At 21.0% G+C, this 23,957-nt stretch overlaps 6 protein-coding genes across 10 annotated transcripts; 3 read left to right on the forward strand and 3 right to left on the reverse strand.

Annotated features, from left to right (window-relative positions):
• The first annotated feature begins 211 nt into the window (after positions 1–211).
• LOC108003631 (cell division cycle protein 20 homolog) lies at positions 212–2,886 on the forward strand. Of its 2 annotated transcripts, none has more exons than XM_017066032.3 (7): positions 212–593; positions 665–795; positions 931–1,004; positions 1,088–1,379; positions 1,459–1,756; positions 1,823–2,139; positions 2,256–2,886. In XM_017066032.3, the coding sequence occupies exons 1-7, from the start codon at positions 481–483 to the stop codon at positions 2,582–2,584; spliced, it is 1,554 nt and encodes a 517-aa protein (XP_016921521.1). In that variant the 5' UTR covers positions 212–480; the 3' UTR covers positions 2,585–2,886. The 2 variants fall into 2 exon arrangements, with proteins under 2 accessions (XP_016921521.1, XP_016921520.1); XM_017066031.3 differs by having other exon boundaries at positions 213–593; positions 913–1,004.
• A 331-nt stretch (positions 2,887–3,217) lies between these two features.
• On the forward strand, positions 3,218–7,183 carry LOC108003630 (protein inturned). 3 transcript variants are annotated; one of them, XM_017066028.3, is made up of 11 exons: positions 3,218–3,372; positions 3,477–3,777; positions 3,876–4,148; positions 4,240–4,311; positions 4,428–4,684; positions 4,772–4,861; positions 4,946–5,288; positions 5,354–5,691; positions 5,876–6,198; positions 6,269–6,435; positions 6,530–7,183. In XM_017066028.3, the coding sequence occupies exons 1-11, from the start codon at positions 3,218–3,220 to the stop codon at positions 7,013–7,015; spliced, it is 2,805 nt and encodes a 934-aa protein (XP_016921517.1). In that variant the 3' UTR covers positions 7,016–7,183. The 3 variants fall into 3 exon arrangements, with proteins under 3 accessions (XP_016921517.1, XP_016921518.1, XP_016921519.1); XM_017066029.3 differs by having other exon boundaries at positions 6,290–6,435; XM_017066030.3 differs by having other exon boundaries at positions 6,763–6,899.
• Positions 7,174–9,006, reverse strand: LOC108003632 (F-box only protein 6). Its single transcript, XM_017066033.3, has 3 exons — positions 7,876–9,006; positions 7,606–7,749; positions 7,174–7,499 (listed from the first exon to the last, which is right to left on the reverse strand). The coding sequence occupies exons 1-3, from the start codon at positions 8,431–8,433 to the stop codon at positions 7,281–7,283; spliced, it is 921 nt and encodes a 306-aa protein (XP_016921522.1). The 5' UTR covers positions 8,434–9,006; the 3' UTR covers positions 7,174–7,280.
• On the forward strand, positions 8,199–23,023 carry LOC108003634 (protein disulfide-isomerase A3). 2 transcript variants are annotated; one of them, XM_017066035.3, is made up of 6 exons: positions 8,199–8,336; positions 20,420–20,744; positions 21,018–21,249; positions 21,319–21,527; positions 21,605–21,715; positions 21,807–23,023. In XM_017066035.3, exons 2-6 carry the CDS (start codon positions 20,599–20,601, stop codon positions 22,579–22,581), a joined length of 1,473 nt encoding a protein of 490 aa, XP_016921524.1. In that variant the 5' UTR covers positions 8,199–8,336; positions 20,420–20,598; the 3' UTR covers positions 22,582–23,023. The 2 variants fall into 2 exon arrangements, with proteins under 2 accessions (XP_016921524.1, XP_061931534.1); XM_062075550.1 differs by lacking the exon at positions 8,199–8,336 and adding an exon at positions 13,705–13,838.
• On the reverse strand, positions 9,007–10,304 carry LOC108003500 (large ribosomal subunit protein eL20). The gene is made up of 3 exons (XM_017065772.3): positions 10,143–10,304; positions 9,545–9,724; positions 9,007–9,420 (listed from the first exon to the last, which is right to left on the reverse strand). Exons 1-3 carry the CDS (start codon positions 10,158–10,160, stop codon positions 9,085–9,087), a joined length of 534 nt encoding a protein of 177 aa, XP_016921261.1. The 5' UTR covers positions 10,161–10,304; the 3' UTR covers positions 9,007–9,084.
• On the reverse strand, positions 11,411–13,673 carry LOC108003491 (5-aminolevulinate synthase, erythroid-specific, mitochondrial). Its single transcript, XM_017065760.3, has 3 exons — positions 13,449–13,673; positions 11,913–13,197; positions 11,411–11,843 (listed from the first exon to the last, which is right to left on the reverse strand). Exons 2-3 carry the CDS (start codon positions 13,182–13,184, stop codon positions 11,592–11,594), a joined length of 1,524 nt encoding a protein of 507 aa, XP_016921249.1. The 5' UTR covers positions 13,185–13,197; positions 13,449–13,673; the 3' UTR covers positions 11,411–11,591.
• Positions 23,024–23,957: the final 934 nt, after the last annotated feature.

Consider the following 23,957-nt stretch of genomic DNA (forward strand, 5'->3'; position numbering starts at 1 on the left):
ACAATTAAAATATTATATATATAACAAAAATAATAATAATTTTAAATTTATTTAAAATATTATTTTCTGTTTATAATAAAATTTTATGTTTCTGTTAATAAAGATTGTTAATATTTCATTAATGTGCATTATTTTTGAAAATGCTCCTTTATTTCTACTGCGACCTCTATTGGAAAATTATTCTACAAAAACTTTTAAATTTTAACGAACTTTTTAAATGTTCAGTATTTTATTCGCTTTAAGAATTGTGTGATTAAAGAATTTAGTGTTTTTTAGTGTGTCATTATAATTCTTAATCTACATATATTGATGCTCTTTCTACAATAATAAAGTTTAAATTAGAAATAAAATAATTTAATTATTTGTAATATGCAGTAATGTTTTATAAGTGTGCGAGTTAATTTATATTTTAAATTTTATTTATTCATTATTTCATATTTTTAAATTAAGTGAATATTTAAATTTTGAATTAATATCATTATGTCTCATTTAAAATATATGAAAGAAATAAATAATTTAACTCGCATGGATGAAACTATTAAGGGACCTCTTCCACGCTGGCAAAAAAAATGTTTAGAAACATCAAATTCCAGGTATTACTTTATTATTTTATTATTTTATTTAAAATAAAATATAAATCTCTATATTATATGTATTTATACAGTGTCAACATTAATTCATCGCGAAAAATTTCAAATGGATCATTTGCAAATAATACTACAGGAAAAACACCAACAAAAAAGAATGATAATCGAACGAAAAAGACACCTTCTAAAACTTCTAAAAAATCTCCAAGTATGAATTATTTTTATAATTTAGGATAACTAATATATAGTGATAGAATTTCTACATATGACTAATAATGATATATATAAAAAAGCTCTATGTAGATTTTAAATACTATCTAATTAGGTCATACTTCTACACCAGCTAAAACACCTAGTGGTGGTGATAGATTTATTCCATCAAGATCAACTACCAATTTTGATCTTGGTTATTATAAGGTATAATTTTTTAATATAAATTTTGTCATTTAATATAATAGTGAAATTCATTAAATTATATACTTTTTTTTTAATTTCTTTAGATTCAACAACAAACAAATGCAGAAAAAGATGAAGAAAAACTAGACAATGCTAGTCCTTCTAAAAGAGAAATGCAGCGACTTATGGGAGAAAATTTGCATGGTGGTGATATTAATCAAATGAGAGTTTTATCTTATCAAAATAAAGCACCAGCTCCTCCAGAAGGTTATCAAAATCCATTGCGTGTTGTGTATAGTCAAAGTAAAACACCAGCAAGCATAAAAACTTCTACAAGATATATACCACAAAATCCAGATAGAATATTGGATGCTCCAGAAATTGTTGATGATTATTGTAAGAATCTTTGTGCTCAATATTTATTGTTATTAAATAATAACACAAACAATCATAAAAATTTATAAATTTATTTCAGATTTAAATTTGATTGATTGGTCAGAAAGTAATATTTTAGCTGTAGCATTAGGTGCTAATGTATATTTATGGAATGCTGCAACAGGAACTATAGAACAGTTACTTGAATTAAATGGTAATGATTATGTTTGCTCTGTTGCATGGATTCAAGAAGGTCCATATTTAGCTGTAGGCACTACAATAGGAAATACAGAACTATGGGATTGTAGTCAAACAAAAAGAATACGTGTAATGAATGGACATGCAGCCAGAGTTGGTTCTCTTTCTTGGAATTCACATATTTTAACAAGTGGTTGCAGGTAAAAATTTTTATAATAAAAATATATATATTAAAATAAAAATGTTAATACATGTATTTTATACAGAGCAGGACAAATAGTGCATCATGATGTTAGACAAAGAGACCATTTAATATCAACAATTAATGCACATGTTCAAGAAGTATGTGGTTTAAAATGGTCACCTGATGGAAAGTATTTAGCAAGTGGTGGTAATGATAATATGCTTCAAATATGGCCATCAGTGTCTGTACAAAGTCATACAAACACACAACCAATTTATTCATTAAATCAACATCAGGCTGCTGTAAAAGCTCTTGCATGGTGTCCATGGCAAAGTAGTATTCTTGCTAGTGGAGGTGGTACTGCTGATAGAACAATTCGATTTTGGAATTGTAACACAGGTAAAGAAAATAATCAAAATAATTGAATATACATATATATATATATATATATATATAATATACACAAAAATATTAATTTTTTGAAAAAATTTTTTTTATTAATATTTATACAATAGGTGTATGTTTAAATATGGTAGATACCAAATCACAAGTGTGTTCTTTGCTTTGGTCTACAACATACAAAGAAATTGTATCAGGCCATGGATATGCACAAAATCAATTAATAATTTGGAAATATCCTGCAATGACGAAAGTTGCAGAACTTACAGGTCATTCTAGTCGTGTTTTACACTTAGCGATGTCTCCAGATGGTACTACAATTCTTAGTGCAGGAGCTGATGAAACTTTAAGATTATGGAAATGTTTCCAACCTGATCCATATAAAAAGAAAGATACAAATGAAATAAAAGCTGTTGCTTCTAGACTTAAACAATCAATTCGATAATGTTCTTATATTAATTTATATTTATTTTTTAATTGAATAATAAATGTGACTAATGATTTGTATTTTACTAGATGTGGAAACTTGTAATACAATTTCTAGTATCATTTGTTTATTAATGTATTTAAAATAAATTTGAAATACTTGGTACGTGGAAGTATCGAGCCATTTTTAGTTATAAGTATCTCATTTTTATAAAAATAATTATGCATAAATAATATAAATCAACATAATTGACATTTGGATATTTTTTTATCTATTATAATAAAAACAATTAAATAAAAATAAATATATAATTAAAATTATTTTTTTTGTATTTAATTCACTTTCACATTGTACAATATTTTAGATATGAAAAAAATGTATCAAACCTCCCCACCTTTCATATAACGACATCAAAATTTTCAGAGAACCACTTCTTTCCTAACCTTTCTTTGAAATGATTTGAGTAAACAACAATTCGTGTTAAAATATATCAACAAATTAAAATATTTTTATTTTAAAATTTAATAATAAAATAAGATAATTTTATAATAATTTTTGTTTTAAAAGAAAAGTATATAATAAAGTATAATAATAATAATTATATCATAGAAAAAAGTAGTGCATAAATCTTTACAATTGGATTAAAAAGAAATGGATGAAGAAAATTCTAAAAATATAATAATAAGATCGCAATGTAAATATGATCACATTTTTTCTTCAGAAAATGTGAAAGATGATAATGAGCATGACTGGTGGGCAAGTGATAGTGCATCAAGTACTGGATCATATTATTCAGATACAGATAGGTAATTATTATTGATACTTATATGTAATTAATATTTTAATCCTTTGTATTATTAAAATATATATCATTATTATATAATTATAAAATTTATATGAATTATTATAGTTCTACAGCAGAATGGGAATCAGAAATTAATTCTAATGGGGAATTGATTTACATAGAATCTGCAATAGATAATGTAAATGATGAACAATTTTCATTCACTGTAACAAAACTTGATTCTCAACCAGAGTTGATGCGACGTCGTAGTACAAGAGCTGGAAAACTCATGCGATTTATAAAACGAAAAGAAAGTAAACGCCTAAGTACAAGAAATAAAAAAAGTAATTTTAATGTTACAGTAAATAATATTGGAAGTTCAGGAAAAGATGGAACTACAAAGGAAGTCACTTTTAGAGACTTTCAAGTAAATAATTTCAATTATAATTTAAATATATTTTTAAAAATAATATATATATATATACATATATATTAAAATAACATATTTTATATAAAAATATGTAGGCAGGTGAAACCCGAGAAGTTATATTATGGGTTGATCCTGATAGACGACATAAATTAGGAAGGAGAGCTACATTATGTGAAGCATATTTTGGAATCATTCCAAGTGTTTTTTCTGACAAAACACGTATTATGGTTGCTGGATTTATACCAGATGGAGAAGCAATAAAAAATAAAAATATTAAAATTGGAGATTGGCTACGAAGTATAAATTCAAATAATGTTACATATGAAAATTTAGATAATATATTATCTGAAATAACAGTTTCAACAAATGTAAGAATTAAAATTTAGAAAATATTAAATTTAATTGATATTTCATGAAAATTATAAAATATTTTACAGTCAATTTTTATTCTTTATTCAGGTAACATTAGAATTACAAAGAATTGCAGGTATTGATGTTACAGCAACATTATCTGGATTAAATTGTCCTAAAGTAATTATAATGTATATGATTATAATGTATATTATAATCCCAAAGTATATTTATATACATATAATTATAAGTTAAATTTGAAATTAATAATAATATATTATTGTTTTTATTATTAGCAATCTGTATTAGTACAAAGATTAATGAATAAAAAAGAAAGTAAAGATTTAATGCAATCAATAATAAATTATCCACTTGGTGTATTATATCTACAAACTACTGAACTATCAGAAGTGGGACCAGAATTACAAGGTGTTTTATATACATTTCCTCGATCAGAAAATAAAAATATGCATTCTATATTATGTACAGCAAGAGGAGCTTTTATAACTCTCAATCATTTATTACCAGAAATTGGTGGTCTACAACCTATTAGGTATAATTAAAATTTTATAATACTTTCTATAATTACATAATTTTTATAACATGTATGCAATCACATTTTATAGTACAACTTTTATAGTACTACAATACAGGTAGCAGAAGAAGAAATTCATGTTATATATACACCTCGAAATGATGAATTACTTTTATTAGCATTTCCAAAAAAATGGTAAGTTAATTGAATAATATCTATAATAATAAATAAATGTTATAATAACAAATAAATATTAATATAGCTATTTTAAATTGTTAGTTGCAGTCTTGAAGAAGCTATTAATTTATCAAATGATATAGTAAAAACTTTAGAATTTGGATATCAGTCATTGACAAAATGTTTTACATCTGAAGAAAATCAATCTTCTTTAGACCATTTTTTTATTTTAATTATTCAACGATTATTAGATATAAAAAGTTATGCAAAAAATTTAGAATTGACTAATTCTTGTATGGAAATTCATAATAATATTGAAAATATAGAAAGTTACAAATTTAGAAGTGCTTTTTCAGTTGCAAATTTTATAGAATTATCAAGAGATGCACAAATTCAAATTGATGCTGCTTTAAGTGAAATGGAAGCCATGGATTATAGAGATTGGGTATGTTTTGTAAAAAAAAATAATAGAAGAAAAATGATATGATATAATTATATTTTTTTTTTTAGAATGAAGATCCTATGGACTGTCAAAGATTATATACAATTTTAGGTAGTTGTATTTATCACAAACATTATCTTCTTGGATCTCATTTAATTCATAATGATTTAATCGAGATAGAATCTTATCTTAGACAAAACTGTATTTTAAATTTGATAAATAATGAACCTGTAAAGAGTCTTGTTATTTGGAAAAGAGTATATCCTTCTTCATATAATCATAAAAATATAGAAAATAATAAAAATAATCAATCACTTATTCCTAATGGAAAATGGTATTTACTTATTGTTGGATATGGACATGATTTATTAGCAGTTCTTTTAGAATCTGGTGGATGTACTGCAAAGTTAGTTTTTATAGTTTTTATTATTTTATGTTATGTTTTTATAATTTTTATTATTTTTGATGAATTTGATTTTAATTATTTTGAATAATAAGATTTTAATATATATATATATATAATATATATATATATATTATATATATATATATATATATATATTGATTTGTTTATTTATTATTGAATATAGATGTAGTGAAATTATTGGTCCAGATATATTTTATGTAGAAGAAGCTCAAGAGACATTAAAACATATACAAAAAATAGGAGTAACAACATTAGCAGCCAAATGGATTGCATCTAACACAAGACCAGAAGTAATAACTTATGAAGATGTACCTATAAAATCATCTAGTATTACAGAAAATCTCCTAGGTCTCATAAAATCAACAGATGTACAAAATATATCTATTAAACCATCTCATGCTACAAATAGTAATAAGAGACCTCAAGAAATACCTTCAATTTTAAAAAAACGTAATATAGAAGAATTTCCTGTAGTTTTAGGATCAGGTAAGTGAAATTATTTATTTATTTTATATTAAATATGATATAATTTAAAAATACAAGTTTCTTATTTTAGTATATTCTTTGCATACATCAGAAGATTCATTAAGTCAAGGAACTGGTGGAATTAGTGAAATAAGTGATGAAGCAATGCCTATATTAGGAAGACGAGCAACAAGAGAAAAAATCATTAGTAAATCAAGATATTCGGATGATAGCGATTCTGATATCGATGTATATAAGGTAATTAGTACAGTGCATATATTATATTAAATTATAATTATGTTATTTCATATTTTATTTTTTTATATAATTTTCACAAAGTTTATTATTGTAGAATAACTGTCAAATGTTAAATTTGGATGTATCTAATATAAGAGAAAATTTATTAAGTCAAGCTGAATATTTAGTACCAAAAGTTTTGACAGTGGGTGATAAAAATTATTTATATCATTATGTACATTTAGACATGGTTGAAGGAATTCTTTTATCTTCAAAACCATTAGAACATTTAGGAAAAAATCCCAATTTTCTTATTAATTTTAATAAATGTGTTCATATTATTCACAGATTATTACATAATACAGTAAGATTTAAAGCAATGTTAAATTCAGATGCTGATAAAACTGTGATTAATAAGAGTTTAATTGCTGTTAAAGAACATGGTGTATTATTTGAATGGGAAAATTTAACTTATTGGGTTGTTGGTCGATTATTTACAACTCCTCATCCAAAAGAGTTATATGTATGTTATCAAGATTCTGCACCACAAAATTTAATTGAAATAGCGTTTAAATTACATTCATTGCACACATTAATATAAATTTTAATTTTTTTAATCATATAGTTTTAAAAATCAAATATTTGCTATGTTTAAAATTATGTTAAAAATATTGTTGATATAAAATATTTGAAAAAGAAACAAATTTGTAAGTTTCAAATTGTAAGTTTTATATAATAATTTAATAAATACTCTCAATATTAAAATATATGAATATTATATATTATACTTTAAATAATATATTCAAAATATTTTTGTGAATATTAACTTGTGTGAATATTATTCATATTTTCAATAAAAATATAGCTTATTTTTTTTTTGAAATATGTTTTGCATTATAATTTTTATTGGATAATATATTAATTTCTTCACTGTTGCGAAATTGAACTATGGGAATTTTTACACATACACAGGCACCTGCCATTTTGCTGCCATAATGTCCTGCCCAAAATAATTTATCAGTACCGCCATGACAAAAACAAATTCTTCTAAGTCCAGGTCCATAGTTCTTAAATTCATGTAATATCTAAAATAAAATATAAATTAAACTGTAACATAATTTTATTATTCTTAAAAATTTAGTTATTTTTAAAAATATTTTATCTATATATGTATATGTATATGTAATATACCTGATGCCACTCATTCTGTTTTTCTTCTTCAATACTATCATGGAATTCAAAAGAATCAATGATTTTATTGTCTTCTCCTAATAATTTGATTTTACATTCATAGATAGCTGGACAATCCCAACGACAACTATACCATTCACTTACCTGTATATATATATATATATATATATATCATAATATTATAAATATAATAATATAATAATATAAATTATATAATAGCAAAAATATTTTTTTAAAAAATTTTATAAGAAAATATAAATTTTGTAATACCACTATTAAAGGTTGTAAATTGTCTAAAACATATGATGTCAATCCTTCAATTTCTAGATCAATTACTTGTGCTTTAGTGCATCTTCTATAAGAAGTAACAAAACAAAATTGATTTCCTTTAAAAATAGCTTCATTATTTGGCAAAGGTGAAACTCCTATTGGAGGATTTTCTACTTTCCAACGATCACCACCTTCATCAAGAATTTTCCATTTTTGCGTTCCGTATTCTCCAGAATGATTTTTTATCAAATTCCTTTCAAAAGGTTTCTTTTTACACATAAGATAATATGTATGCCAAGAAACCTCCTTATCAAAAAGGAGTGATCGACCGAAAATAATTTCAGCTTTTTTACGCCAAACATAAGTTTGAATTAAATTTTTCCAAAGTTTACACACTAATTGACAATTTAACAAAGAGTTATAATCTACATAACAAAAAATTTCTGCTAATAATTCTTCTGGTAAGTATTTGCCACCAACAATTAATCCGTTTTCGCTTTTTTCATCAAACATTACGCGAGTAGTCATGTGTCTATTACTGTCAAGAAACTGACCCATTTTTATTTACAAATAATTGTTTTGATAAATAATATACAAATTGGTAATATTATTTTTTTAATGAAATATTTTTCATTTATTATTTATAGTTTCGATGTTTAAAATATTTTAGATTTAATAGTATAAATAAAATTTTTAATAAGATTTTATAATGTTCTTCAAATATTAATTATCTAACCTTCTTTACAATATTTAAAATATATATAATAATTTTTTGTGATATCTTATTATTATATGCATTTATCACTATTATTTTTTTAATCAAAACAAAATAAAAAATTAAAATCCACAAGTCATATTTAAAAAGTGACTCATAAGTGAGTCAGTAAATTACATGCGTAATCGTTTAGATTTTTATACAAATTTAATATTATTTAACTTATTATTAATTAAAATAAAAATTTAAAAAATAACTTATGTACATATATAATATATATAGTTTATATATTATACATATACGTAGCTAAATACAATTATTTATAAAATTTTAAAATTATTGAAATCTAGAAAATTTAATTATTTAAAATATAAAACAGAATTAATCAAAAATTTGGGTAAATAAAAATTGCATCATACAATAAATGTTTCTTTATTTTATTTAGAATAATATATTTGATGTCAATATGCAAATCATTTAAATCTGAAAAATATTTAGAGGAAATAGGTACGTGGTTTTCTAACACTGAAAAGTGGCATACGATTCCTATGATGAATACGTTTTGGTAATGGGAATCTGATTTTTGAATCATGGAATTGTTTGACTTGTGGTCTTCTACAATTTGCAGCTCTTACAACTTCAACTTTAATGATTTGAATAGAATGAGCACGAGCACGATGACGAGCTCCCATATCTCTATAACATTGTGTTACAGCACCACTTACAGAAAGATCTCTGTATTCTCTATACATATTATGAGTTCCAGATCTAGAGTCATATCTTAACCAAATTCCAAAATTCTTGATTTTAACTGGAGATTTTTCTGGTATCTAAAAAATAATATATATTCCATAAAATATTTTATAGAAATTTAGACTTTAATATTTAATGAATTTTTTCCTTAAATTAAAATTTTATAACAATTACATTTTATAAAAAAAATATAACAATTACCTGTTTCAATGAAACAATTTCTCCTGTAGATTTTTTAAATTTTTTAAGTTGCCGCAAGAAATACCAAAATCTAGATTTTGCAACAATGGCATCAGGTGCAAATATTCTCATTTTATATAATGGTGTAGATTTTTCTTTTTCAGTCGGTAATTTACGACCGATTACTTCAAATTCCTTCAACTATAAAAAAGATTTTATTAGTTTCCAAAATAATTTTTTTCATACTTCTATACTTTTTTCTGTTTTTCAATTTTTTATTATTTTCGTCAATTAAATTCAAAATAAATGTATATAATAAAATTCAACATATCAAAATTATTAAAATTTTTTTTTCTTAATTCATATTATTCATAAAGACGAAAATAAATTTTATTATATTTTATATTTATTAAGTATAAAAATTGATAAAACTATAATCATGAGGACATGTGTTAGTAACAATATTATGTTAGGTTAAGTTATTAATATATAATTTACAAATATTAAATAAATCATATTATAATATATAAAGTATAGTAATTATAGAATATTTTTTTAATTGGTAAATTTATTACTCTTAAAATATACTTTTTAAATATAATTTGAAATATTTCCTTACTTCACCCTTTGCCTTCATTTTGCCGTTCGTACAATATAACGATAAACCGGAAAAAGATCACAGTATTTTCAATCAGCTCGGAAACGAAGTCATTTAATTTTCTAGTGAGATATAGTTTAACCATAAACAAAATATAACATAGACTTAACTACTAATAAAATTTTACGTTGTTTGTAAAATAAATTTTAATTTTAGATTATAAGATTAGATTATGATAAAGTGATATAAAAGAATAAATCATTTTTCAATCCCTAATCATAAATCATCTGAAATAATAAAATTGATCGATTATAATTTTATCATGATTATAAAAGGAGAATAATATATTTTATTTAATTTGAGAATTATATATTATATTTTTTATATTATATTAATATATGTAAAGATTTATTACAGAAAATTTCATGTTGTTTATATATAAAGAATATCTTTATGCATTTGAAATCTTCAAATATTCTTGTTGATCTCTAATAAAGACTTACGTAATGGAGAATAAGATCTGTATAGTGAAATCAAACAATTGTTATCATTTTTAAAAAGATATTTAAAAAAAAAATTCAAAATTAAAAATTAAATGTTAAAATTAATTTTACAATATTATTATCAAAAATCTTATTGTCAAAAATCTTATTTAGAATTTAGGTATTTAAATTAAGTAGGAAATATTCGTATATTTAAAACATATAAATTACGTTAATAATATAATAATATATTAAATAATAATAATAAATTAATAATATAAATTACTGTGATTCACATATAAAAATAATACTTCTGAATTAAATTATGTGTTTCAAGAGTAACTACAATTTTGTTGTTTTCATTAAATTATTATATTTAATTTATTGAATTTTATTGAATATGTGATTGTCTTAATTAATTAATAATTATTATAAATGATTTTTTAAACTATAAAAAATACTATTACGAAACATAACATATCTTAGTATGTTGTTCATAAGGAAAAAGATAATTATTTCTTATCATATTATATAATGATTAATAATCAATTAAAAAAAAAATTCGACATCAAACAGGAAGCTATTATATTTTATTATATAAATATTGTAATAGATAAAAATTTCTCGTTACTTACGACGCGTAATAATATTAAGTATTTAAGAAATGATATGTCACTTAATTAAATGTTAATATTTTTTAAAGATGAAAATCTTTATATTTGATATTTGAAAATTATATTTGAAAATTATATTTGAAAATCCTATATTTTAAATTGTTGAAAAATTGGAAGAGTAAATATTAATATGTCATTTCATAATACTTTATTTAAAGCTTTTTATAATCAAATTAACTTTGATTAATTTTTAACATTTCACTATTGAATTATTATTCAATAGCATAGATATTCATATAATATAAATTTGTAAATACATAAATAAATTATAATCATATTATATAGATTTTTTAAATTTTTAGATTTAATATTTGTCAATGAACCTGAATTATACATGGAATGTTGTTTGATTTATGTTTAATTGTTGGTATATTCAATCGATGAAAAACATGTAATATATCTTTTACAAATTGATCCATCATAGTTTGAGTATGTTTTGGAGTTGGAGCTAGCCTTAATTTTTCTTCTCCTTTAGGAACAGTTGGATAATTAATTGCTTGAACATAATGTCCTTTATCTTTTATTAATAAATCAGCTAACTGACTACATAATAATGGATCACCAATCTGAAAAAAAATTTATATTTAATATAAATAATATAATAATTATTTAAATAATATATAAAAAAAATATACTTTTATTGGTATGATATGAGAAGGTGATTGTTCTAGTGGAAGATTTGCAGTACTTAAGATAGACTTCATATAAGCTACATTTTTTTGATGATTGGCCCTTAATAATCTTCCTTCATCAGAAGCTAAAATTTCAATAGCTGTCAAGGCACCATATAATACTGTTGGTGGTAATGAAGTTGTGAAAATAAAACCTGCTGCATAACTTCGTATTATATCTATTAATTTAGCAGATCCAACAATATAACCACCAACATTACCAAAAGCTTTTCCAAGAGTGCCAGATATAATATCCATTTTATGAAGTACCCAATCCCTCTCTCCAATACCAGCACCTGAATAACCATATAATCCAACAGCATGGACTTCATCAACAAATGTTAAAGCATTATATTTATGTGCAATGTCACATAAGTCTTCCAAAGGACATATATCACCAGTCATAGAATGTACTGTTTCAAATGCTACAATTTTTGGTATGTTTTTATCAACTTTGGAAAGAAGTTCTTCAAGATGTTGTACATCATTGTGCCTAAAAATATGTTTTGGTACTCCACTGTTTCTTATACCCTGAATCATAGATGCATGATTTCCAGCATCAGAAAAAATATGACAATGTGGTAGAAGTTTTGCTAAAGTATATAAAGTAGAATCATTAGCAACAAAACAAGAGGTAAATAACAAACCAGCTTCTTTTTGATGTAAAGAAGCAAGTCTTTTTTCCAATATTTCATGTCCCATGGAATTTCCAGATATATTTCTGGTTCCTCCTGCTCCTGTACCAAATTTGTCTAATGCTTCTCGAACAGAATGTATTACTGTAGGATGTCGTGACATTCCTAAGTAATCATTAGAACACCAAACAGTAATTGGTTTTTCTCCCCAAGAATATTCTATTGCAGTTGGAAAATTCTCTGCTAATCGATTGACTTTTTTAAATACTCTATAAGAGTGATCTTTTTTCTTTTTCATGATCTGTTCATGAAAAAATTCTTCATATGGAAAACTTGCTTTTTCCTTTGATTCTATAGATGATATATTGATAATATCTTCTTCAATTATATTACTAGCAATTTTTATAGCATTTTGTTCTTTAGCAAGAAATGGACATTGACCATTTATGGTATTTTCAATTTGTTGAGTATCTGCAATATCTGTTTGAGTACTAAAAAATTGAGACATTACTGGACAAAGTTGACGATAATTCATAATTACAGAAGTTCCATAATTTCGAATATAATTTGCAGAAAGATGAGTTAAAAATGGACAGGGCATGTTTTTAAATTGCCTAAAACATATAAAATCAAAATGTACAAAGATTGAATAAAAATTACATTTATTATTTTCAATTATTTTAAAATTTTTTTAAAATTATAATATTTATAATTTTTTTAAACAATAATGAAGAATAGTTTTATTTCAAAAAAGGCTAAAGTAGTATAAGGTCAGTCATACGTTATGCAAAACAAAGTTACTAAAAGAGAAAGTGAAATGACAAGTCATGATGATATGACATTTAAAGAATTTAAAATCATTTACCTGTTATAATACTGAACAAGTATTGCACTTTAATGTAATAGATACAATGATGAAAAAATTAAAATATATAAAAAATAGATAACAAATAAAAAAAACTTGTTTGTTATGACCGATTACTTAATGAATTCTATTATAAAATTAAGAAATAAAATAGCACAACCTCTCTTAACGACAGATAGGCCACAACTGAATAACTAAATGTATCGGCATCAGCTTTCTGAAGTTCGCTTATTAACAGTCTTAAAAAAGTTGGGTTCATTCAAGAAATCGAACATGATATTTTACATGTGATTTTCATTATTTTACGAAAAATTGTTTTACGTAAATGATTGTAAATCATTGATTTTATATAAATATTATAATTAAAAGTAAAATAAATTTTTAAATTTAGTAAGTAAAATTTTTAGCAAGTATTTAATTATTTCAATAGAGATAAATTTAACTTAAAAAAAAATCTTATCCAAAAAAAAATCAATTTAATTGATGAAATATCATCATTTTCTATTCTAATTTTTTTTATGATATAATTTTTATTGACATTTGTCAATATAATTTAATGAAATAACCAAATATACAAGATAAGATTTAAGTAAAATATGAATAATATGAATAATAAAATATGAATATAACATAATTCATATTGATTTTAATTTAAAAATTTTAAAAATAAAAAAAATATACAAGTTCATTTATAAGTGTCTCTTTTTTAAGTTTTTATTTTATTTTATTTTATGTTATTCTCTTTACTTATATTAAAAAAAAATACTAAATTTTCAATAAAATATTTATTTATTCAAAAATATCTATATACATGTTTTAAGATTTAGTTGTAATAATAATATAACTTACCATAATATTAAAAGATATTTTTTGATATTTATAATATTAATTAATTGCAAATGTCAAACATAAATGAAATTTTCGTTTTCCTAGCTATTTATTTTATAAGATAATGTAACGCTTTTGCAATTAACTGAAATTTGTATTTTATTATATTTAATATTTAAATATCTTTTTGGATACATTATATTTTTTTTTATTCTGCAAATTTCCTATTAAAAAGAAATAAACAACCAATTATTATCGTTAAAAAGTTATCGTTATAATTCAATAAATCCGTGCATTAAAATGTAATCTATTTATCTATCTTCATATGCATTTTTATATGATAAAATGATAATTGTAATTATTAAATATCACTAAATTGCACTCAGTATATAATAATAATACATAATAATAATATACGATCAATTATTTTTTAATGTTACTTTATTGTTTATCTTTCATATTTTTATTCTCAGTTACAATAATATTGACTTTGTTTTTTTTTATTTTTGTTAATTGTTAAAAATGATGATAGAATTTTTTTTTAGATTACTGCTAATTATTGTTCATACAATATTATTACGTAAATGATCTTAATATAATCTAATAACACATCTATCAATATTAAATAAGTAAATGTTATATTTCGCTAATATAATCCAAATATAATTATTAAATATAATTAAATATAATTATATAAATTATATTTATTTATAATCTAAAAATAAGTTTGTCGTAATTATCATTATTACATTATCTTTTGGAAAATAATGAGTTTTAATATATATTAATTAAAAATGCATTGTTTCTTGTTAAATAAAAAAATTTAAAAAATTTTTTTGCATTCTTATTATTATAAACGACTTTTTATAGCATTTTATTTAAAATTATGTTCGAAAAAAAATGTTTTATCAATTTAAATCATTTATTATCATTTTTTAATAAATCAGTAGCTTGTGTTTACATATATATATTTGATAACATTTTTTATTATATTTTTATTTTTATATTATTTTTATATTAATATTTATATATTTCATAATAGATATATAAAAATTATAAAAATATTTATATTTGGTTGTTTTTAAAACTAGAATAGAAATTGAATATATTTCTAATAAATTATCTTTATTTAAGAGTTCTTGAACTTCTGTTTATTTAATTATGATTATTTAATTCTGTTTATTTAATTATTCTGTTAATTTAATTATGAACTTTTTAATTTTAATTGTAAGTATAAAAGATTTATTCTTAAAATATTCTCCGGAAATCTGATAAAAAATTAATGTGCGTAATATATGTTGAATTTTTTAGAGAACTTTAAACTATATGCAAAATTTTTTAGAGTCATCATTTAGCTCTCATTTCTAAATTATGTTATTCTTAATTTTATTTTGTCTTTTAATTTATTTATTATTATATTTATATCATAAATTTAATTTATAAATCAGAATTTAAATTTAGCTTAAAGAAAAAACTAGTATCTTTAATTAATTTTATACTCATGCACACACGCATCCATACATACGTGTTAATTATATTATAGTAATAGTAATTCAAAAAAATTAAGCAAACATATAAACTTTATTCATATATATGTATAAACTTAGGAAATAACAATTTTTTTCCAAATTGGATTTAAAAGGAAAAATCATGTCTCCATTACGATCAATTGTCAGCGGATAATTGAGCTATTCAGTTCCAGTTTGAGTACGTACCAATATTTGAAAGAATGCATATACAAGATAAATAGTATTCCCAAGAACATTTAAGAAAAATATACTCATTACTATAATTATTTTCACAAGTATTCCGAATGTAGCTGTCAATATATACATTGCTATTGCAAGGCACATTTTCTATAGAAATCATTAACTATAATTATATTGATAAAAAACAAAGGAAAAACGAAAAAAATAATATATACATAAACAAGAAAAATATGTATATATATAAAAGATTCATCTATTAAAAGTTAGTTAAAACTAAAATATTAATAATCAAGTGAATATATGCAAATTATTAAGAATATTGAACATTTAATGAACGATTTATTTTTTTTTTAAATTGTATATCATAAATATAGTATTTTAAATTTTGGTACATAATTTAATATGATTTTATTATATATTTATACATACATTTACATTCGAATTATGAACATGAACAAAATCATACGATCGAAATTTATATTTGTTAACTAATTAACTAATTAAATCTTGAAATAAATTATTTTTTATCGCATATTAATTTTTTTATGAAATTATTCATTATCAATATAAATATATCGCAATAAATATAAATTGTTTTTAAATAAAAATTATTAAATACAGTCTATTATAAAAAAAACAATGCAATTTATACGAAAATAACCAATATCGATAATTTTATATCGATATTTTATTAATTACATTTGTATCACTTAGAACTAAAGAATTAATATTATATACATTTTTAAATTATAATGAAAAATAATACAATTAGTTATATAATACTAAATAAAGTACTTATAATGTAATATAAAGTAGACAGAAAATTTAAAAGATTTAGGAATTATAAAAAAAAAATCCTTTGAAACTTATTTTTCGAATTATAAATAATTTAATTTTGTATCAAATGAAATGAATTGTATAAAATGAAATGAATAATATAAAATTAAATTGTTTATAAAGACAAACGAACGTTTATATTTGTTACTTTCTAAAATTAAGTTTCTATCTATCTTGCATAATAATGCTACTTAGAACTAATTTGTTTTTTTATGAAGATTTATATCAATATTTTATTTTAATTTTTTATAATAATTTAATATAATTTTAATGTACTAATAATAGTATTATTATTTAGTATTATTATTTGATAATAATATTAAATGATATTTTGATGATTTTTCCATCAATATAATTTAATTTGTAAAAATATTTAATTCTTTATCTATTTATTTAGTTTTAGATGATTTTATTATTTATGAATCTAATTCTGAATCTATTTTCTAAAATATCAAATTATAATATTATAAATTACTAATTATCAAGAATAAAATTGAAATTAAATTATATTTTTATGACATATAATAATAATATAATTTCAATTATTAATTTATCAATTATTATTAATTCATATTTATATCAATTAATTATCAATTATTATTAATTCATATTTATATAATAATAAAAATTTTAAATTAAGTTAATGTATTATTTATAATTATTTATAATTATAATTTATAATTATTATTATAATTAATAATTAATTTAAACTTTCAATTTGAAAATAAAAGATGTATATAAATTAACATATATCATAATAGATATTTGAAATATTTATAATTTTCAAATTTCAAATATTTGTATTTGTAAAAAAAATTATTATATTATTTTGATTTCATATTTTTATATTTATGTTTTCAAATATTTTTTATATTACTTTTTATTATTAAATAATTATATTATATAATTATATATATATTTTTCATATATTTTATTATATAATTATGTAAATAATATAAAAAATATATAAAAAGATTAACTTCAAAAAATCATAAATAAAAAATTTTTAATAGAATAAAAATTTATTATTTATAATAAATTATTAAAATAAACTTATTAAAATAAAGTTATCAAAATAACATATATAATAAATAATGATAAAATAATTATAAAATAAAATATTATATAATTTTTTTTTTGTTTTCTTATTACATTATTGTTTAAAAATATAATATTCTATAATTATTTCATCAGAATTCATTTTTTTCTTTAAACTTTATAAATAGGCTAGTAGCAAATTATATACATTATTATTAAAAAATTAAAATAGAAATAATTATTAATTTTGATAATATCTTTAAAATGATAAAGAAATTTATTATAATTTTCTAATACTAATATGAAGATTTTTATCATTATTTAAATTATATAGAAAAATTATAATAAATATATATAATAAAATTGTTTTTCATATAATTTTAATGTTTTAGAATGTATCAAATATATCAAAATATATCAATTGTATTTCAAAAGTATTTTTTATTACAATTTTTCTTGAATTTTTTGTAATTCATTTCTATTTTTATGTTCATTTAATGTTTTTTATTAATTAATAAATTTTATTTGTTTTATATTCTTATTAATTTTTAATTTTTCTATTTTCTTTATCTATTTTTAAAAATTACAATTTTGTTCAAAAGTGTTTTTAACTTGCTTTACTTACTAAACTTACTTATATCTGTTTAAAATCAATGTAAATGATATAAATTTCACAATATCAAATTTACTTAAAATAAAAAAAATAATAAAAATAATAATAATAAAATAATTTTGTTTCAAAATCATTTTTTTTATAAAATTTCAAAATTGTCAAATTTTTTTTTAACAAAATTCTATATTTCTTTTCTATAATCTTTTAAGCAGAAAAAAATTTAAAAACTAAATTTATAATATCATAAAGTTTCTTAAGATTTCAATGTTAAGGAACTTTTATATTTTACTTATTCATTATTTTTCATTATTTTACTTATTCGTTATTTTTCTATTTCAAAATTATATATTAAAATTATAATCATTTGCATCAACACAATAATTAAATATTTATTTAATTAATTTAATAATGATTTATGTATTTATATATTTTGTATTGCCTCATTTTTTAGTAATGATTTATTATTATTAAAAATATTATTAAGATAAATAATATTTTTAATTTTCCTTAAAGATAGAAATCCAATGAAACTTGGTTACTCAATTGTTTATCTTTGTTTAATCTAACAAGAAAATTAGGAAAAAAATTTAATATTTCTTATTCTAGAATAATGAACTAGTTACTTGTCATGTTAAAATTACATGTTTTTTACACAATATTTAATGATATATCTACTAAAAGACTTAGCAACTTTTAATAAACATTCTTAAATAATCTTCTTAAATAACTCTATTTTGAATATAATTATTAAAAATACACTTAGATTATATCTCTAGAAAAATAAATAACTCATACATCTTGTAAAACTTCATTATTGCAGTCTTGCAAAATATTATTACCAAACATAAAAATTTAAAGAAAAAAATAGGAAAAGAAATTTTTTCCATTTTCATTGTTACGCAATTTTATATGATTTTATTTGTATTCTTTTTAGCTAATATATAAATTTATCTTTATAATTATATTGAAAATAATATTGGGAATGGAAATAATATGACATTATAGTACTTTTTCTACGCTAAAAAATATTTTTTTCATAATATATTAGAATTATATATTTGCTATGCATAAGAGCAATGATATATCCGAGATTATTCAATAGATTTATGTTTTCATGATTTAATTATAATTGCAAAAACTACTACTATAATATATCAAATTATTATCTTATATATCTATAAATATGGTCTATTATACAAATTCACAAATTAAAGCAGATATCGAAAAATGAAAAAAATGATATTATTTGTGGATAAAAAATAATTCAAATATGATGTAAAATATGATACATAGAGATTTCATATTTTATCTTAAATAAATTATTTTATTTTTGCAAGTAATAATTATAAATAAATAATTTTTTGACATCTATATATTTTTACAATTTTTTTAAAATTAAAATAAATTATAAAGAAATAATTATAAATTGAATATTAATATCTCAAATTAAAATTTAATTTTTTTTAAATTATAATTTCCAGAATATACACATTATGAACATTATGAACATTACTTAAAGTTAGAAGAGTAACTAAAAATTAATAAATAAGATAAAATAAAATATATATTTCATATATTTATTAACAATGATTAAATTGTATTTTGTAAATATTTATACATTATTTTGAAAGTAAAAACTTTCATTAATTTATCTATATGTGACATTCGCAGTTGTATTTATAAATATATAGTTATAAGATTGTTTCAAGCTGCAATGATATTGTGTCGCTCGCTGTGTAACTTGCTTAATGTTTGCAAAAACAGTGTTGCCACATTGAACATTATATTTTATATATAAAGTACTTATTTAAACTGTAATCAACTCTATTCTGAATAAGAGATAAAATGACAATAAAATTTTTTTTTTAGTTTCTTTTCTTAAAGTAAAAATCGATGAAATAATTTTATCAATATGTATTTGAAATCTTGTTTTATTCATATTTTAGATATTATATTATACAATGAAAATACATCCCCACGCGGTGAAATATTCAGATGAAATAGCCAATCAGGACACGACAGCACTGCGTGGCTATCTTGGCTAACTTATTGTTGAAGCCACGTCGAGCAGTATCTTTTGAAGAAAACGATCAGATTGAATTTGATTTAAAAATAAGTTTCCACAATGCTATTTAAATATTTTAATTTTCTTTTTTTGGTTTTCGCTTCAGTCTTAGCTGAAGAAAAAGATGTGGTGGAGCTAACCGACGAAACTTTTAGCCATGAATTAGAACGGCTTGAAAACACGCTTGTTATGTTTTACGCACCATGGTAAGAAATTTCTTTGCAATAATTGCATATTTTCAAAATTTGGAGACAGAATTTTATTATTTTATTATTTTATTATTTTATTATATGTATTACAATTATAAAAAAAACTAATTTAAAAAAAGATTTATGGAAGTTTCAATAATTTCAAATGCCGGTTTGGAATTAACATATTAATAAGTAATTTTAATATTTATTTTTATATAAGAAAATATAAAAATAATTCACTTTTATATTTTGAGGTATTTAATTTAATTATATTAATATTTGTTCCAGGTGTGGTCATTGCAAACGATTGAAACCAGAATATGCAAAAGCTGCTGAAATGCTTTTAGATAATGATCCATCAATTACTCTTGCTAAAGTTGATTGTACAGAAAGTGGAAAAGATACTTGCAATAAATATTCTGTTAGTGGTTATCCAACATTGAAGATCTTTTCTAAAGGTGATTTTGTTAGTGATTACAATGGACCTAGAGAAGCTGTTGGCATTGCTAAATATATGAAGGTAATTAGGATTTTGATAATATAAAAGTTACTTAAATATTTTATATAAACTAGTTTTAATATATTTTAGGCACAAGTTGGTCCAGCATCTAAAGAATTAAATGAAGAAAGTTGTTTAAAGTCATTTTTAGATTCTGATGAAGTAAGTGTTGTAGGTTTCTTTGAAAAAGAAGATTTATCTTTAGCAACAACTTTTCATGCTGTCTCTAAGAAACTTAAAGAAAAAGTTAGATTTGCACACACAACTGCCAAATCACTTATGGAAAAAGAAGGACATAAGTAATTTATTTATATTATAATAAATTTATATTATAAATAATATTAAACATAGAATAAAATTTTTTTTTTATTTTCAGGAATACTATTGTTTTATATAGACCAAAAATTTTGCAAAATAAATTTGAAGCAAATATTGTGAAATATGATGAAACTATGGGTGATATTCAAGAATTTATTAATAAGAATTAGTATGTTTTATGATGTTATATTTATATTATTATATATATAAATATTTATATTATATTTGAAATATTTGCTAAAACTGAATATTTATTTTAGTTTTGGTATTGCGGGAGTTCGTACACGAGATAATACAGCAGAATTTAAAAATCCATTAGTTGTTGCATATTATGCAGTAGATTATATCAAGAATCCAAAGGGTACAAACTATTGGCGTAATAGAATTATCAAAGTTGCTAAGGACTTCCCTAACTTGAACTTTGCTATTTCTTCCAAAGATGATTTTCAGCATGAATTGAATGATTTTGGAATTGATTTTGTTAAAGGTGATAAACCTGTTATATTGGCACGAAATATTAATAACCAAAAATTTGTTATGAAAGATGAATTCTCCGTTAGTACATTTGAAGCATTCTTAAAAGATATGGAAGCTGGTGTTTTAGAACCATATCTAAAATCTGAACCAATTCCTGAAGATAATTCTGGAAATGTTAAAATTGCGGTAGCCCGAAATTTTGACGAACTTGTTACAAATAATGACAAAGATACATTGATTGAATTTTATGCACCTTGGTGCGGTCATTGCAAAAAATTAGCTCCTGTTTATGATGAATTAGGGGAAAAACTTGCGAATGAGGATATTGAGATCATAAAGTTTGATGCTACTGCTAATGATGTTCCTGGCCCATATGAAGTTAGAGGTTTTCCTACGCTTTATTGGGCACCTAAAAACTCTAAAAATAATCCAGTCAAATATGAAGGTGGCAGAGAGCTTGATGATTTTATTAAATATATTGCTAAACATGCAACCAATGAGTTGAAAGGATTTGATCGTAAAGGCAAAAGTGTTAAACCGAAGAGTGATGAATTGTAAATTTTTTCACTACAGATATGTGGTTGGTTTATTACATACAATTTTAACATATATCTCAGCAAAACTTGAAGTGAAATTTTCTTTGTATGATTTATGAATGTGAGAAAAGTACTGTATCTAACTAAAAACATAAAAGCAAAAAATTTTTCTAATTCCAGAGACAAATTAGAAAGCAATTAAAAATCTTTGGTAATACAATTGCATTTATTTTACAATATATTTGAAAAATAAAATGAATAACTAGAGTAGGATCATCTATATATATTATATAACTTTATAATGTTATATATTATGTAAACTGTGCAGAATTGATATTATATCAAAGTTTTCCAGATCTAACAAATAATACTTAACATTTAATTTTTCATTCCATTTTTCATATTTTATTATATATTAGATCGAAGTTAATAAATTATCTTATTTATATCAAAAATAAAATAAATTGTTTTTTTATAAAATTTTGCACTGATATTCTAATAATATCTTCATTTTTTAATATTAAGCTCCCTAATATATAATTTTTATATAAATAAAAATTCATTGTACAATATATTTTGTACATTGATGTATCTTCAAAGATCCTTTTTAAATTGTAGCAAACTGGTTGAATTTAATATTTAAATTTATAGATTTTTAATTATTTCAGGAGTAATAATTTACAAAAATTAATAAGTAAATTTTATTATTAATTACAATTTGATATATGGAATAATATATTTAAATATATGGAGATTAATTAATTATAGAGTAATCTATGAAAACCCAAAAAATTTACTCCTGATTTTATTTTCCTAATTATAAAAAAATGTTTTCATTTTAATTATAATGAAAAAGTAAAACGTATTATATACGTTTAAAAAGTATTATATATAAATGATTGCATTTTTATTTTTGAAAGTATCTTTTTTAACTTCATTACTGGCATAACTAATTAGAATATTATAAAATTATTTATAGAGAATTGTGGAGACGTAGAAAATATTTTCTATTTTTTCTTTACATATTCTTTTCATGTACAAATATGTACTTTTGGTATTCAAAATTAAAATAATATATTTTTCATACATATAGGGTTTTAATATATTCGTTTTGTTCAAGACATTTTTGAAAAGTATCTAAAGCTCAAAATAAATATAAAAGTTGAGATTTATTTATTAAATTATAAATAATTAAATTTAAATTTGTGTTAAATGAAGCGGGAATGAAGTGTGGTGATGATGCAATGGAAATAAAGTGATTTTGATTTTCGAGATTGAAATTCTTGAAATCTTTTTTTCCTTTTGCTTTATCTAATGTAAATTTCAATTAGTTATAATTTAATAAATAAGCTTAATCGATATTTTTGTACATCATTTTTTGTATTTATTTTGGTATAG

Source organism: Apis cerana, linkage group LG1, assembly GCF_029169275.1.
Source record: "Apis cerana isolate GH-2021 linkage group LG1, AcerK_1.0, whole genome shotgun sequence".
In the NCBI taxonomy this organism is placed as follows: domain Eukaryota; kingdom Metazoa; phylum Arthropoda; class Insecta; order Hymenoptera; family Apidae; genus Apis; species Apis cerana.